At 49.7% G+C, this 17,326-nt stretch overlaps 5 protein-coding genes across 5 annotated transcripts; 3 read left to right on the plus strand and 2 right to left on the minus strand.

Annotated features, from left to right (window-relative positions):
* Positions 1-121: 121 nt before the first annotated feature.
* On the minus strand, positions 122-7,472 carry SNOG_11574 (hypothetical protein; the record flags this gene model as incomplete). The annotated part of the gene is made up of 9 exons (XM_001801762.1): positions 122-612; positions 694-1,413; positions 1,487-2,227; positions 2,277-3,179; positions 3,224-3,346; positions 3,393-3,911; positions 4,101-4,180; positions 4,571-5,948; positions 6,011-7,472. The coding sequence occupies 9 exons, from the start codon at positions 7,470-7,472 to the stop codon at positions 122-124; spliced, it is 6,417 nt and encodes a 2,138-aa protein (XP_001801814.1).
* Positions 7,473-7,911: 439 nt separating this feature from the next.
* Positions 7,912-9,375, plus strand: SNOG_11575 (hypothetical protein; the record flags this gene model as incomplete). The annotated part of the gene is made up of 2 exons (XM_001801763.1): positions 7,912-8,176; positions 8,228-9,375. The coding sequence occupies 2 exons, from the start codon at positions 7,912-7,914 to the stop codon at positions 9,373-9,375; spliced, it is 1,413 nt and encodes a 470-aa protein (XP_001801815.1).
* A 2,531-nt stretch (positions 9,376-11,906) lies between these two features.
* Positions 11,907-13,433, plus strand: SNOG_11576 (hypothetical protein; the record flags this gene model as incomplete). The annotated part of the gene is made up of 1 exon (XM_001801764.1): positions 11,907-13,433. The coding sequence occupies one exon, from the start codon at positions 11,907-11,909 to the stop codon at positions 13,431-13,433; it is 1,527 nt and encodes a 508-aa protein (XP_001801816.1).
* A 208-nt stretch (positions 13,434-13,641) lies between these two features.
* Positions 13,642-13,891, minus strand: SNOG_11577 (hypothetical protein; the record flags this gene model as incomplete). Its single annotated transcript, XM_001801765.1, has 2 exons — positions 13,642-13,769; positions 13,798-13,891. The coding sequence occupies 2 exons, from the start codon at positions 13,889-13,891 to the stop codon at positions 13,642-13,644; spliced, it is 222 nt and encodes a 73-aa protein (XP_001801817.1).
* A 1,391-nt stretch (positions 13,892-15,282) lies between these two features.
* On the plus strand, positions 15,283-16,422 carry SNOG_11578 (hypothetical protein; the record flags this gene model as incomplete). The annotated part of the gene is made up of 3 exons (XM_001801766.1): positions 15,283-15,453; positions 15,503-15,872; positions 15,920-16,422. The coding sequence occupies 3 exons, from the start codon at positions 15,283-15,285 to the stop codon at positions 16,420-16,422; spliced, it is 1,044 nt and encodes a 347-aa protein (XP_001801818.1).
* Between the last annotated feature and the right edge of the window lie 904 nt (positions 16,423-17,326).

The raw sequence follows: 17,326 nt of genomic DNA on the forward strand, positions 1-17,326 counted from the left end.
TCCCATAAAATGAATGAACTATTTGTGATTTTCATGACAATTCACATGACAGTAAGGAAAGAAAGGGATCATGACATGTAACATGTTGTACTTGTTCGTATACAGTGCTGACAAGAATGAACTACACACTGAGCGCTACATCATCGAGAAAATGACTTCCGCCTGCACATCGATATCCGCCACTCTGCTTGATCCAGTGGAAACCCGCCGGACATGACCCCAGCTGCCTCAATCTCATCTGTCGTCGCTTCTCCATCTCGCGTGCTTCTTCTATTGCTGCCAAGATCGCCTCTTTGCGTCGGCGCTCTAGCTCTGCCGCAACTCTCTCTTGCTCACGCATGCGTCGTTCTTCTTCATTGGCAGCCTCCTTCTCAGCATGCTTCAGGGCTTCGATGCGCTTCTCTTCCCGTCGCTTTTCCTCTTGAAGACGTCTGTATTCGCGTTCTCGGGCTACCATCGCATGCTTGTCCAGCTCGAGTTGTTCCCAAATTGCATCCGAAACACCGGCATCGCGCTTTGCTTTGAAGATCGACTCAAGCGGGATCTCTGTTGTTTCAATAGTGTCGACTTTCTGGATGGCGACATGCTCTTCTCGCTGCTCGATTTTCGAGGCTACACTGACGGGTGTCGATATTTGAGCTGGCGGAGGTACGCTATGTACCGAGGATTTGGATGCACTGGGCGGCGGCTTACAATGTTGTTGAGGCGGGACGGGCTGCATGGTTCGTCTGTTTGTTCCAACAGCTTCATTGCGGCGCGAGCGCTCCTCCAAAACGCTCTCCATGGTATCAAGAATGATAACCTCTGTAAGTACAAGCTTGGACACAGGTTGAGATGCTTTGGAAATTAAAGCCCCAAACATCTTCTTCGCCAGGGACTTGACGTCGCGCGCATTTCCCCATGAATCAAGCCTCGAAAGCATGTCGAATAGCCCAATTACGCGATTTTGCAGTTGAACAGAAGGAAACTCTAGCACAGAAAGGTCCAATGGTGCCTTCTTGCGCTTCTGCAGGTTGCGGAGGTCCTTGGTAAGAAGTTCGAGGGATATCTCAGGGTCCAGATGTTTGAATATGACTGATTCCGGGAACCGACTAGTCAGGCCTGGATTGATTGTCATGAGTCGATCTATATCCTTGTCGTAGCCAGCAAGAATGGTGATAAGCTTGTGTGCAAATTTTGGCTTTGTGAGACAGTCCACAAGCTCATCCATCGCTTCGGTTGCGAAGCCCCCTTCCGCAAGACGGTAAGCTTCATCGATGAACAATACCTTTCCCATGGCCTTTTCGAGTAGCTTTTGCACTTTGGGTCCGGTATGCCCGACATACTGCCCTATTAGGTCCGTTGCTGAGCAGTCCACCACCTTTGCTTGGCTAAGCAGACCCATGTCATAAAAGACCTTACCCATTTTTTGAGCTGTGGTAGTTTTTCCAGTACCTGTGACCTGATTAGCCAGTCATAATGGCTTCAGAAAGATACATTTTTTTACCAGGCGGTCCTTTGAAGAGAAAATTGAAAGGCAGTTGTTCACGCGGGTCCATGCCTAAGGCCTTCATGTTCGCAGCTGTCGTCTGGTAACCTTGGAATTGTTTGATAAGATCCTCGCAACCGACAACATCTTGAAACAGGGCAGGGAGATTGGTTGCGGCGCGATCACCTCGATCGTAATCTGGGTCAAAATCGATGGCCTCGAATGTGTCGAAATCCTTAACCTTACCAGCAGTCATGTGTTTCTGGTGCATTGCTTTTGCTCCATCAAGGACTATGTCGACTTCGCCTGCGTTTCCGAAGTTGGGTCGATTCCTGGCTCGTCGAATGACATCCATGGCAACATTCTTAGCTTGATCTGTAGCGTTGAAACCCACATCTTTCAACTTCAAGTCTAGGATACGCCGTATTTCTTCATCGTCAAAGTCTTCGAACACAAACGCTGACCCAAGAGGGAAACGACGGGCAAGTCCAGGGTTGACGTCTCGGAACATCTCTTCCATCTGATCCTTGTAGCCCAGAAGAAGCACGCATCGATCCTCGCCCGGGGTACTCTGAACTTCAGCAACGATCGTGTCGATCACGGCAACTTTATAAGGGTCACCTGCAGCTCCGCTTGCAAGCATGTATGCCTCATCGATGATAAGAACTTTTCCGGCAGACGAGGCCAGGATGCCCTTGGTGTTCGCTTCGGACCCGCCCAATACACTACCAATGAAGTCGGCAGGGCTTTTCATAACGACTGAACAATGTCAGAATGTTACAGTTTGGCCAAAGTCCTGGAAGCTCACCCTCTCCGTTGGACAACAGCCCAATATCCGCCAAAATACGTCCATACAATTTTGCTACTGATGTCTTTCCCGTGCCGGGTGAGCCTATGAAGCACCTGTTTAGCGAATATTGCACCAGTGTCTTTTCCTGCAGTTCGCGCTGGTAGTTGAACTGCAACCCATCGAGAAGAGCCTGCACTGACTGTTTGACCGATGCCAGACCAATCAGTTTCTGCAGTCGCAACCATGAGGTATTGCTCTTGAGGATGGTGGATGGCTCTGGGCCTATTAAGTCCTCCTTTGTGAGTAAGTTATCATCGGGCATCAGTCCAGCTTTCCTTTCTTTTCGAAGACGCTTTGATTGCCGTTCCGTGATTTGTGAGACCTTGTTTTGAACGCTCCGGGCGTTGCCGAAGCCATCCCGACCACGGCCTCTACCGATGCGACGCGCAACGATCCGAACGTATAGACCCTTCATCCCACCTTCTACTTTCATATTACTCTTGTACTTCGCATTGATGTAATGTACCAGGATGTGCTCCAACTCTTTATCGTTGTAGTCTTGAAACTCCATTATGACCGGTATGCGACTAGGAATACCCGGATTATGGGAAAAGAACACTTCCATCTGCTTGTGATAACCTGCCAGGACGAATACAACTTTACCCGTTAGGTTCTCCATCTCTGCCAGTAGATAGTCTAGCACAGCTTTGCCGCCGAAGCTGTTTCCGGAAACCAGCTGGTACGCTTCATCGATGAAGAAGACACCACCGCCTGCTTCCAAAATCTTATCGATATGCGCTTTGCAGGTTGTGACCCCATCGTTTGCGAGCGAGGATCCAGAGCTCTCAAAAAAGCGATCTCCAGGAAGTGCACCAACTTTGACCAAGAATTTGGCATATAAGCGTGCAATAGTCGTTTTCCCTGAAGGGTGTTAGTTACACTCAGTAACTGTAAAGGATACGTACCAGTGCCAGGATTGCCTAGCAAAGCTGCCCCAAGCCGCTCTCCTTTCAAAGATACGTTCTGGCGGATAAGGGTATCGACCTTGCTTTTGGTGGCAAGGAACTGCTCTTTCACGGACTCGAGGCCTTATTGGAACATTAGCAAACGTAAACAGTCATCAGAAAAACTTGCCAATCATGGACATCAAGGAGTCTAGTGCCTCATTGTCTGCACCCCACAAAGTCTTCTGTTCTTCCCAGTCGTCCTTTGCCTCGCTCTTGTCCCGTTCAGGATAGTCACTATCCTGCTGCCGTGCCGTGCCATCTGAAGCTGATTGAGTTTGATCCAGAGATCCACTTGAGCTTTGATGGGATGCAGGCGAATCTCCAGACACATTTGAGGCGCGATCGGCCGCTGAATCCGGGGGCGTGGCAGGCTCCGGATGCTTCGAAACTTTCACCGGAGCTTTGATCTTCTTCTGCAAATTGGTGAGATCCTGTTTTTTCTGAGCCAATGCCTTTTGACGCTCTTCTTCAGCAGCGCGGTCACCCAGCAAACGCTTCTGGTGCTCAATCTCGTCCTCAATTTCAGCGAGTCGAGCTGCATACGCCTTCTGGTTTGCCTGCCGCTCTTGATCCAATTTGTGATCACGTTGCCGGCGCCGTTCTAGTGCGCGCGCTTCTGCCTCGCACTTTTGACATGTTGCGCCGGCTGTGTCGTGGCATTTCCTCGTGACTTTATGGTCCTGGGCACATTTTGATGTTACAATGGCTTTGCATTTCATCTTACTATGATCCGAAAGCTGATGACATCTCTGTGGACAAGGGTGGATGCCGCAGCCGAGCATTTTGCCACTGTGTTTATTAGAAGAGATTCACAACAGCGTTTGGAAGTACTTACCATGGTTCGGAACAGCCCCCATCAGGGCAGACTGAATCGAATTGCTCTTTCTCGGTGAGTAGTGCTGTTCGATCTGGATGCTGCTCACACTTCACCGGAAAGCCATCATATACATGGCCTCTACGCTTGAGCTCCTCCATTAGTGGAATCCACACGTCCTTTCCTTTGCGACTGTGCATGAATGTTTCGGCATTTCCGATTAAAATTAGGGCATTTCGGGCTCGAGACAGAAGAACATTAACTCGCTGAGGAGCACTCATGAATCCGATGTCACCGTCGCTATTGCTGCGGGTCAAGCATGCGATGACAATGTCACTTTCTTCACCTTGATAATTGTCTGGGAATTGTCAGATTACGATTCGGGGACTTGCAATGCGCTCCCGTTACTGGAGCGCCTTAAGCTTCACTGACCAATAGTTGAGATACGAAGCCGCCGCTTTTGTATACCTGCACCGGCTGGTGTCAGTAACCCAGCTCGAATCAGTTCGTGCGAGTCGAGATCATTGAGGATTGGATCGTTATCAGCTGAAAGTGTTTTCAACAGGAGCGAGAGTTGGCCGAGGTATGGCGTAAGGATAACAATGTCGTCAGTACCATACCCTTGTTGGCCTAGGTATCGAACGCATTTCAATACCATGTCAGCTTCGTAAGAATTTTCTTTGCTGGTTTTGGCACCCTCATCGCGCCGATCAGCTATTCGGGTGGCACTCAACTCCGGCTTCGAGTGCGTCACAAATAGGACATTATCCTGAAATCCACGAAGATCTGGTCTTCCTTGGGCACTGTCTGCGTCTTGCAGCTCAGGGTAGGTGAGTGCTCTAACAAGTGCAGATATCTCAGGCCGCATTCGGTGTTGCTTGCTGAGAGTGGTATGGGGCACTCCAGCAAGGACAAGCCTTTCGAACAAGGACACGTTGAGGTCGTATCCTTCGCCCTTCTCTACTGACAAGGCATAGTTGTTCACTTTCGGGCGAAGTTGTTTGTGGTCGCCTATCAGAATGAGCTGCTTTGTGGCGGGTGTCAATGCGGTGAGAATGTGGCTCTCCAAAATTTCTCCGGCTTCTTCGACAAGTATGATCCCCGGAGAAGCTTTCTGAATATCTTGCGTATATTTTGCAGCTGCAGTTGTTGTACAAGCGACGATACGCTTGTTACTGATGACGTGCGAGTCTTTCATGTGGAACAGCTGCTGTGTTCTGTTGCAGCAATCGTCGTACTTCGCTGCAAGTGTGCTAATACCTGCTACTTGCTCTTCAATCAATTCTCGAATCCACTTGTTCCTCATAGCCAGTCTTGTGTTGTGATCGGTAGTCCAAATCTCAGCAAAGCTCGAAAGTGCGCTTGCATTGAAGATCCCCGCATCATCACCCTTGAGCCATCGCTTGATCAGATACGATCGCTCGATCCGCTTGTTCTTCTTTCCTACAAGTTTCATCTCGCCCTTCTGCTCAGGTACAACCAAAGCGTCGAAGTATTCGGAGTCGTCGGAGAATTCCAGATGTTCAAGAAGCGTGTGTTCGTTCAGGCCCAATCTAGTATATCGTGATAACTTGTCGGAAAGAGCAGCATGATAGGCTTCAGCTTGCGCCTTCTGGTCCTGTATCATGGTGTACGTTTCGCGACTCATTTTGTAATCGTTGGGCTGAGCGGACATACTGAGAGCCTGTGTGCTACTGCTGAACTTTCCCCCCAGTCGCACGACAGAGTCTGATGGGATACCAGCAGCCTGGATGTCAATAATCATCTGGTCTAGCGCATGGTTTGTGAATGAAAGCACTAGTATCCTCTCATCAGTATGATCATGCAGTATCTTCGCGATCAAGGCACCAATAAAAGATTTGCCAGTTCCTGGGCAAGCAAGTCAATATAATCTAATTCATCGGTGTATAGTGCAGCAGAGAACGACTCACCTGGTGGCCCTTGGATCAAACTTAGTCGCTTGGCTAGGCCAGTAAGCAAAGCCTCTACTTGGGCAAGATCGAGCTTGACGGGTCCAGTGGTCCCGATGTGATCCCGAAGATCCGCCTCCCAGGCATCGCGAATTGTGTTGATGATGTTGTTAGGCTGTATGCCGGAGAGAACTTCGCCTGCTCCTGGTGTCAAGTTCAGCACCTGTTCCTTGAGGGGTAACTCGCTCATTGACCGAAGGCATTTCAAGATTGGTTCATATGCGAAGACGGCAGTATCGACCTGCACAAAATTTAGATCTTGTCCCGTCTTGCACGCCATCAGCACTTTGGCAAACGATGATGCATCTGCCGTTCGCAACACAACGACGGAAGGCTCTCGCGCGAGCAAATCTTCGTCCCGTTCTACGGTCGCGAAACCCACTATGCTGCTGTTGCTGATAAGACAACCAAGTGATTGGTGTTTGAGCATGTTCCTGTTCTCTGAAATGTACTTTTTACGAGCTATGGCGCCCTTGATGTTGCGTAGCTGAGGTATGTCACTCGCACATTCAAGTTTGAGCGAACAGGGCTTGCGCTTGTTATCCGGACCGCATTCAATACCAAGGAATCGCAGATCCTCGAGAACAGTTTTGCGGCGTCCTTTCTTTTGACCAGTTGCAATTTGGAAGTCGCTGCGGAGCTCTCCAAGTAGGTCTTCGCGGAGAAGGCGGAACTGGTTGTCAAGATGCACTAGCCCTCGACTCCCTGCTTCAACTGCCTGGACATCGTTTGAGCGCCTATAGAAAGGAGTCTCTCTAGATGCGAATTCATCTGGAGTAGGCAGGATTTTGACCTGCCGATAATCGGCAAAGTCATTGTCATGACGGCCGCCGGGACCATCTACGGCGTCTGTGGAGGTGCTCTGGAGGACATGCTTAATCTTGTGTCCTAGGTTCCTGACCTCCAGCGATTCCGAATTGATGAGTGATTCGTTGCTCGTGACACGATGCGCGATGTCGCGTACATCTGGTACGCTGTCGGAGCGGCCATGAAGGAGCTCGAGCAATAGCCATGCGAACGCGTGCGTACCGTCATGCGTAAGCACACGTGCGTTATGTGCCTCGACATAGGTGTTCCAGAATGTTGGGGGTTCTACAATCTGTTCGAGGACGCGATGCAGGAACTGGCCTGCGTAGAGCTGCTTCACTGATGGATGAGCCAGATGGTGCAGGGTAGAAGTGGCCGGTCCATTGAGAAAGGCGGTGTTGGCGCTAAACCGGAAAGCAGCTCCGACCGCACCAAGGGCCTTCGGGGCTGCTATCAACTGCTCGACACATTTCGACACATCCTCTTGAGCACAGAGCGCTTCCAAGAAGCGGTTGGCATTCGCCGCGCTCTTTAGATCGCGATGACCGAATATGACAGCGTTGAAGAGCTTCGTAAGCCCGATGGCTCGCTTCGCAGCGACCTCCTCATCCGCCATGCTTTCAAAGGTAGTTATTCTTATCGAAAATTGTGTTAACTAAGGGAAATTGGAAAATAGATTGAACTGTTGAGAGCAATTGTGGACTGCGCCTTTCATATCTCTTCTACTGACAGCAAGATGCACCAGGCTACTACTCCGCGGTGCCTTGCCTTTGCGATAAAGGGCAGTGCACACTGATTGGACGGGAGTCTCAGGTTTTTACGCGGCATTGCATGGTATACTATCTACCTGCATGCTCTGGGACGTTTGGACGAATTGAGGCCTACCAGATTGTGTGCTGTGTTACCTGGCCGCGGAACAAACCACGCCACATGCGCTCAGCCTGGCTCCGACGACAAGGAGTTTTCAGACCTGAATTATCACTTTCTACCTGATCTATACCACTTCTCTCATAAATCTCATCCGTTAATCTGTAATTGCGATATATTTCAACGCAATGTCTGCTATGCCGTCCTACAGAGGAGGCTATGCCCCACGAGGTAGTCGCGGGGGATGGAACGGGTCCTTCTCAAAATCAAAGAAGCCTTTTGTGAAACCTGACATCGAGAAGAACCCGCTTGGGCAGCTTTTGCAAACCATCAAGATCGCTGACTTGAAGGAGGGCAGCATTACTACGTTGCCAGGTGGTTCAATCACCGACCTATGCTACATCGCATCATACAATTGGCGCAGCGATACTTCTGTAGCGATACTCATACCAGGTAGGTTATTTTTCGACGTGTTTTGGTGCTGATCTTACTGATTTCTCTCAGGCAAGCCTCCGCAATGGACTCCTCTCCAAGATCTCCAACGCCTCCCTGAAGACAACGGACAGTACTTTCGCGATCCAAACGCTGCGAGGTGTCCACAATATCCAGTCGCGCCTGTGGTGCAGTCTGTTCTGCATCTCCACGCAGACTTTCCTACTCGAAGCATGGACATAGTGGCTTGTGGAAGTACGTTGGGCAACCTTCTGCGTTTCGTTCGTGGACAAGACAAAGCTTTTCGATTCCTTGCACAGGTGATTGGGAACACAGTATTCTTCCTTCGCAAAGAGAACGACCCAAGAGAGCTCATACCGAATGTCAGAGGATATGGGCACTCTTTCCCAGAGGCAAATACGACCTGGGAGAATGACGTGAAAGGCTCCGAGACACACCAGCGTATCGTTCAGTATGACCTCGGAGGTCTCAGATTCTTGGTCCGCTTCGAATGCGATGGCTACATCATGGACGAATCCTTCAAAACCAAAGATAGGGTCAAGAAAAAGCCCACTGCCACCACTCACATTGACGATCTTCTACCTGGCTTGGGCACTGCCTCAATAACTCCAGCACCCCTGTCACGGTCTCCTGGCTCTGATTATATACCAATCGAACATGGAGGGACAGAAATTCCCCAACACTCCATCTTCGACCTGAAGACCCGCTCAGGAAAATACAAGAGTGAGATCGACATGAGCGACATATATCCTCAGCTCTGGATCAAGCAAGTCCCGAATTTCATCGTCGCCTACCATGACGGCGCTGGTCTGTTCAAAGACGTTAGGGTCCAAGATGTGCAGAATGAGGTCCTAAAGTGGGAGGCAGACAACATCGAGGCCATTCACCGCCTCACGGTGTTGTTGAACAGGATAGTGGCCTTCGCAAGGAACGACCAGGGCCTGTTGGAGGTGTATTGTCCGCACGAAGATTGCTTGGAGCTACGAAGACAGCATGGACAGGGCACAAATGCGCTACCCGGCGAATTGAGGGATGCATGGGCGAATGAGGCATTTTCGGACTCTGATGATGGCGGTCTCGAACTGGATCAGGGCTATGAGTCAGCTGAAGACTACAAAGCTGACTCGGATGAGGATGAGCCAGATTATACTGCGTGCTCTGTGGAAGATTGTGGGTATTGCGGGAAGTGTACATACTAGCACACAACTCTGGATCAAATCACACTCAAGGTGGCTATTGTCACAGGAAGAAATCAACACATGAAATTGCTTTCTCTTGCAATGCATTCTATTGTACAATCAATGTTGTGACCCATGCATCGAATGTATAATTCATACTCCTACTGGATTGTATCATGTCCATCTCCTGAGAAATAAACGGCTCAGTGATGCTGCAACTTCTACCTAGCAGGCCCGCGTCTTCATTCTGCCATCGTTTACGGACAGTAATATCCAAAGCTGCGATACTGCTCGGACCCATTCCCATGTAAGAAGCATAACGCATTATCAGTAGGGATACCGAGACGGCTGCCATCATTCAGCGACTGGTTGTTGCCAGTATAAAGCGTGAGGTGATATCCAGCGGAGGTTTGCAAAACCTGGATGGCTCCTTGGGTTCCTTGCAATTGCTAAAATCAGGGATGGCTTCATGAGTGTCAGAGTTTACCTGGAAAGCTGACCTTCACCGTTGCAGGATTGAGGCTGTAGGTCTCCCCGAAACCTTGGCAATTTAAGTGGTCAAACGCGTTGAAGTTGAGTCGGCCGTTTGCGGCTACGAGAGAGACTGTGGGAAAAAGGACGTAGAGGGATTACATTGTGCTTGTTGGTGCTAGCCTGAAGCGTGCTCTAATGAGTTTAGTGGTTCAGAGAGGACAGAAGAGAAGCGAAGGAATCTGTAGAGCTCGATGCCAAGTATCTCGAAGAAAGAAAGATGAGGGTTTGTACTCGAATGCCATGTTCATGAGTAAGTTGCGATTATCAGTAGCTTATTCATAGTCTGGGGTATGTATTAGCAATACGACATCGCATAAGAATCACTTTTTTCGTGGACGTTGGAGGCTAACAGTGTTGGCCTTGTTCAAGAATCAATGGTAGGTCTTATGCTGGAGTCTCAGAAGACTGTCAAGCAGCCCGTATTGGGGTGCGTGCAACCCTCTGCTGTTAATTGAGATCATTGCATACCCGTTTGTATTACAGACCAGGTGCACATCTCATGTAGTACTATGAGGCATTATTAGGCATTAGTAGCTTGTGCCTTCATCTGATTCTGGTCTGAGAACCTTGACTTTTGTGCGACCCAACAAGTATGCCAGACGGCATCCAACCCAATTTTCCACCTCTTCAAATTCGTTTGTTTCGTGTTGCACATTGCATATATAGCAGTGGCTTAAGTAATAATGCACTAGTTGGGTTTAGCTCTATGTACTCAGTCGCAGGTCTTCGTGTTCAATTCTGATAATGTTGATTACTCGTTGCTGGATGCCCTCTTTGACTAAGACTAGATTTATAGATAACGATTAAGAATGCCTAAGAGATTCGCTTCTTGATCAGCTTTTTGACTCGCCATAGCAGGCTGACTGGTTAGGGGTTTTGTATGGAGACACCAATTACACGCGCATCGAATAGATTAAGCAAAGTCTTTACAAGTTTAAAATCCAGCTTGTCCGGAATCACTCCCTACAAGTTGGAAAGTATTGCTTCGAGAGATATCGCGCCCTTACAAGCTAGGTCGTCGGTGATAGTGCGTAGTAAGCGCACGTAGTGAGATATGAACGCGCGCGGTTCAACGTGGCTGCCGAGTTAAACAGGAGTGTCATAACTAGCGGACACGTGTTATAAACTCGAGCTCAGGGAAAGGAGAATGATTTCTTGTACAGCCATAGGTGTCTTACTCGTAGATCCTGTTTGAAAGGTCGCGAGCTGCAACAAACGTGCTGTGGGCGTTCGTGGCCTTGCGACAGCATTGCATGAGGCCTCAAGTGGAGTAACGCGGGTGCAAAACGCATCGAAAACCGGTGCACCGAAATGTTGAATGTGTGCGTTCCTCGTACATGCCGTCCAGAGTAAGAGCGGCACCCCAAATCGGCTGGGTGACGTCATGGCGACCGTGATTGCTTCTTTCCGCCCGTTCTGTTGTGACTAGAATATCCTGCACACGACAACACGATTGAGATTTCATCCCGACCCGTGCACACAACGCGAACCCGCGGCCTGTCGTGTAATGAAAACGCATATGACTTGCGATTCTCCTATACACATACTCCACAGATGGCGATGGAATGCCAAATGGGATTCCACACACTAAGGATATTGTAGAAGCCTATCACTGTCGTAAAGGCTGGGTGAAATGCCTTTAATCTACTTGCTTTTACGTTCATGCAAGCTTCCGCACCATCCAATCGCCACTGTTCCCTGCTGCAGGTCTCAGGTACAAACACTGTTGCTTCGGAGCATGCAATAAGCTGGTCAACCTGCCACGACGTATTCGTTTTCGCGATGATCCGATAAGTTGTCTAACATCCGATCCAGTATCCCTGGATGCTCCTGAAAACTTGTTGATCATGGAACACTGCTTTTGTGTATACATGGACAGGACTGAATGCATGTGGTGCCTTCTGGGATCCAGGGGTGTAATTAAACAATGTCCGACATTCTACAAGTACCACTAGTCCATCTCGAAAAGGCGTGTCCCTCTCTGAGCAAAGTCAGACAGTTCCGTCTCCAACTCCAAAATGCCTCTCATCATCCTGGCCACTAGGCTCGTCTTTCTTGTGGCATATCTCTTCCCGATTGTTGTCGCGCAAGGATCTTGGGGTCCAGTGATCGACTTCCCAATCATACCGGTGGCAGCGTTCATCGTGCCGGAATACCCAGAATCGCACCGCCTAATGGTCTTCTCAGCTTCCCGTCCAGATTCTTTTGGAGGCGCCAATGGCTTCACTCAATTTGCCGAGTACGATCATCGGAACGGAGCCCTATCGGCTCGACAAGTAGCTGATACACGACACGACATGTTTTGTCCCGGCATAAGCTCCTTGGCTGACGGCCGCCTCATCATCACCGGAGGTAGTAATGCCGAGAGAACGAGCATATACAACCCAAGTTCAAACACATTTACTCCAGGCTCCAACATGCAGACGGCCCGAGGGTATCAGAGTAGCACGATCTTAAGCAATGGGAAGGTCTTTACGATTGGTGGCTCGTGGAGTGGCGCAAAAGGAAACAAGACCGGAGAGGTTTATGATCCGACGACAGGCTATTGGACTCTCTTGCCGGGCACAGACGTTACGCCCATGTTGACATCTGACCATGAGGGCATCTTCCGGCAAGATAATCACGCATGGCTCTATGGCTGGCGCAACGGCTCTGTCTTTCAGGCTGGTCCTTCAAAGGCAATTAACTGGTATTACACAGACGGCGGAGGTAGAGTTAGCCCAGCTGGAACTCGAGATTCGGTCAACGATGCAATGTGTGGTGTCAACGTTATGTACGATATCGGCAAGATCTTCTCTGCTGGAGGAGCTCATTATTACGACAAGGCTCCGGGCCTCAGCATCGCGCATCTCATCTCCATAGACCAGGTGGGCGCACCGGCGGCAGTCGAGCGATTGCCGGACATGAAACACGCGCGAGCTTTCGCCAATGCGGTGTCACTTCCTGATGGCAAGATTCTGATTACAGGAGGCCAGGGATGGGCACAGGGCTTTACGGATATCGATCCTGTCTTCACGCCTGAGCTCTTCGATCCCTCGACTAAGACCTTCACTGAGCTCGCACCGGAGGCTTTACCTAGAAACTATCATTCTGTTTCGATACTTCTGGCAGATGGCACTGTACTTTCAGGTGGTGGCGGTCTTTGTCTGCAAGATGACTCGGGGGCTTCAGCAGAACGATGCCATAACACAGTCGACCATCCAAACGCTCAGATATTCACGCCACCCTACCTCACTACTGGAGCTCCGCGACCTGTCATTAGCAATCTTGTTAGTGCAACAACAAACCCTGGCGGCGAGTTGCGCCTTACAATGCAAGGCACTGCTGACGGGGTAACATTTTCACTTATCCGAATCGGCAGTGTCACTCATAGCATCAACACTGATCAAAGACGCGTACCGCTATCCCCTCAGTCAAACGGAACAGAGGTCGTTTTGAAGATACCACCGGACTCGGGTGTCGTCTTACCAGGAGCTTGGTATTTGTTCGCAGTGAGCATTCAGGGAGTGCCAAGTGTCGCAAAGACGGTATTCGTACAATTTTAAGAGGAATAGCAAGTTTGGATATGTAATCAAGTTAATTCAAGAGTTGTCGATGGACAGGTCTTTCTAGGAGTGACATTCGGAATGTGTTGTGTTGCGTACACTCAAGTTTCTAGTCGTAGATAGCACTGTCATGAAACCTGGAGCGATGAGCCATGGTCCATTGAATTATGTCAGCACAAGCTCGATACATACCAAATATACATATTTATCATTTTGAATCTTCCGCCTTTTGGCTTTTCTTGTCGTCGGTCTTCTTCTCCTCTTCCTTGTCGCCAGATCCACTACCACTCCCTTTGTATTGGCTGCCCTCCTTACCCGGCTCGAAGACAGTGTTGCCTATGTAGCAAGTCAGTTGTTGATGTACTTGGAGTTCCGACCACCCTACATGATGCGCAATGCGCGTACGCGCCGTCTTTGGTCAAGTCCGCACCAGCTCCGCACTCGGGGCATTCAACCATACTTGGAAAGATCGTGTGAGTACCGAAATGTCACAAGTCAGGTGCTTTGGTGGGATCGTCGTGTTAGCTGGTGGACAGGTATGGCGGTGTCCTTGCGCGTGGTTTGGAGATCCCCACGATGCGCTAACTTAAATGACTAAATGAGGGGCGTGATGTCATCAACCTCCAAAAGTACTCTTTCAATTCCGTCACTGCACTCAACGCTCATGAAAGCACCACTCTACCGAAACCAAGAGGCCTTTTGGCGATGATAACAGTGGTCCGGAAAAGTTATTTTGCAAACAGTTGACGACCAGTTATCGATGTCCAAGGCCTTACGGTTGAGCGGCCACCCGTTCAAGCGCCGCACAATATGCACATCTTCTGAAAGGTACGATGCTGTTGACACTCTTTAATGTTCGTAGTGACTGCAGCGCTCAGTGAGTTGCGCATGTTGCCAAGCCTACACCCTTCTCCATGAACAGATTGTTAACGCTTTTCTCGTGCAAGAGCCGATGCAAGGGTTTTCACTGCATCGGACTGGACAAAAATCCCGGCGTTGGCTTTTGCACGAGAAAAACGCGAACAATCCATTAAGGGGAGAGGGCTGCACGTGCTGCCATCCGCTACCGGGGAGATCGGGGACCAGGAAGCGACGGGCGCGGACCGAACAGATCGATACGGCTACTAACCCCGGAGCGGCTGAGTGTTGTTGGACTATTGTTATTATTTTAGTGTTAATTTGTTGAGCAGCCACGCGACGTCAAACCTCCCAAGTCTTGTGGTGCTACTGTGTGGTGAGGTGGCTGCCCGACCGTGATTGAGAGCACAAGCTCAACAGCGTGGTACCTTCCACTAAACGCGGAGGAACACATGTCAGCCCAAAGGGAGGATGATGTGCCTCCAAAGCATGAACGGGCTGGTTTCGCCATCAATTTGACTTCGCGTTCTGCGGAGTAAGGCGTGCACATCAGGGGCGCCTCACAGATACGTACAAGCATGCTGAATCGCGGTCACGCGTGGACCTTCGGCACCACCCAATGCGCGAACATGGCCGTCCCTTAAACGATCGCGAATATGGTCTAACTTCTCGGAGCGCGTGCAAATTACGCAGCCTTTACGTTGAGCTAAGATCCATGGTTCGAAAATCAAAAGCTTGCGGTGATGGTCTTGCACACACGATCGATCGCGGGCCGAGTTTTTTTGCCGCCTGGGCCTCCAGGCTTCATCACATTTTACCAAAAGGGTACGAAGACGGCCCGTATCCTGATGAGACAAAGGAAGCGGAAGGAAGCGCTTACCGATCCCGTAGGAAGCTAAGTTGCACTCCACAGCTCTAATCTCAAGTACTCATGAATTGTGGTCTTCACTACCTACTCGCACTTCTTCTTTGAGATTTGACCTTCGATGTCATGGCCGACGTCACGCCTAATTCACCGTACTCCAACAAGGCGGGAACGTATCTAATTCCAGTTTGCACGGTCGCAGCCATCGCGCTCGTGTTGGTCGTCATACGAGTGTACACCCGTCTTAGTAGGACAGGAAGACTACATCTAGATGATTGGCTCATTGTGGTCGCTGAGGTACGCTGACCAGGAGTCCTGAGGGTATTCACGCTGACCGACTTGACAGCCTTTATCGTTAGTTGGCCTCTCACTAGCCATTGCCGCAGTCATTCACGGATGGGGAAAGCCTATTTCCTACTTCTCACCGGAGAACCTCAAAGAGACACTCAGGTTGCAATTCGCACTCCAGACCGTGTGGATAGTCACATATTGTCTTGTTCGCCTCTCCGTAGCATGCTCTCTGCTGCGTTACGGTTTTGACAGATCATGGCGTTGGCCTCTATACTTCATAATAGGTCTGCAAGTTACGATATCCTCGTCATACATCGTTATCCAGTTCGCCCAATGCACGCCAATCAGCTCGAACTGGGAGAGGATACCGGGTGCCAAGTGTTGGAATATCCAGCCCATTATCAATTACGGATGGGCAATTGCTTGTATGTTCATGTACAGAATTTGGAGCGGTCTCTACTGATAATCTCAGCAATATACATCGCTACTGATCTTGCCCTCTCTCTAATGCCTGTCCGACTCATCCGAACGCTGAATCGAAGCACTTCCGAGAAGATACTCATTTTTGCGCTCATGGCCCTTGGTCTGCTCGCTACTGGTATCGCATGTGCTAAGATGACTACGTTCACTACGTTTGGGAAGGGCGATCCGATGCAAGGCACTATTCTACCTTCACTTTGGGCAAAGTTAGAAGAACAGGTCGGCATCATTGCCTCTTCGCTACCGTGTCTCAAGAACCCCATAGAGAGGCTGCTCAAGAGTACGGGTATACTGAAGGAGCATCAACTGAAACGGCCAAGCTTCGTAGCTGATCTCAGCTTACCAGCGGTGCCAAAAGATAGCGATGAGCAGGACAGTTCTGTTGGTTCGCTAATAAATGAAGACATCAGGGTGGACTCTGCAGCTGTGGCGTCGACATCGAATGTAAATATCAGCGCCCAAGGACACCGCAGCAAAACATTGCAAGCGGTGTGAGTTCGTCTGAATGTTCGCTCACGACCTATACAATGTCTTAGCGCGGCGCTGGAGGAGTTAATGTCGTTACGTTTCATACCCAATGAAAAAAATCATTCAAATTGGTGCTTTTGTTCATGCTCTGTGCCCCCAGAGCTGAAGGATGGATGCGATAGCATCTTCTCAGATCACAGGCGTGGACACCATGAGACTGACGCCGTACTATAGCATATAGAAGTCAACCGCGATACTTTTTCTCTTGAATGTGCCATGGGAATTCATACTGAAAATCATCTCAGGCGAAATATCGTAGTAGGCATTCCTGTGTACAAAAGATCAGATCGAACGGCAAAAACTCGGATTTGTCTCGCCCCTCGCTCCTAGTTCGGCCGATGTTCGCGAAACTAGGCTTTCCCACGAAAGTTTTCGTTACCTAATTAGCGTCATACTACTCCGCATTGCTCTCAAATTTCCAAATTGTTGCGCACCGTGTCTCGCGCATCTGAGAGCTTCGTTGACTGTATTCACTGATAATCCTTGCTCAGAGGACTGTCTAAACAACTGGTGGGCCTTGCTGGCATCTTGCTGATTTTGTAACAGCTGTGATGGCCTCGCATCTCTGTATTTGATCAACCCTACAACATCATTCAATTTCTTAGAACATGCGGATCCTCAAAGGTAGTGCACGCGCCTTTAGTCCGGGGTGCATGCCTAGTTCTCCAAGAGGCCGGTGACGTTCGGCATCGTTCTTTTCCTTCTTAGCACGGTCATGTTTACCTAGTGTCTCGCTCCAAGCCTCTCTTTCTCTGCTCCAAGCACGCTTTGTCTCTACACACTCATCAGCCGATTACCCACTGCAACTGAAGATATCTGAACTTTTCGTCCTTCCCATCTGCTTTTCCTTGCATTGTGTTACGAGGCTTAG

This window comes from Parastagonospora nodorum (assembly GCF_000146915.1).
Source record: "Parastagonospora nodorum SN15 chromosome Unknown scaffold_19, whole genome shotgun sequence".
Classification (NCBI taxonomy): Eukaryota; Fungi; Ascomycota; class Dothideomycetes; order Pleosporales; family Phaeosphaeriaceae; genus Parastagonospora; species Parastagonospora nodorum.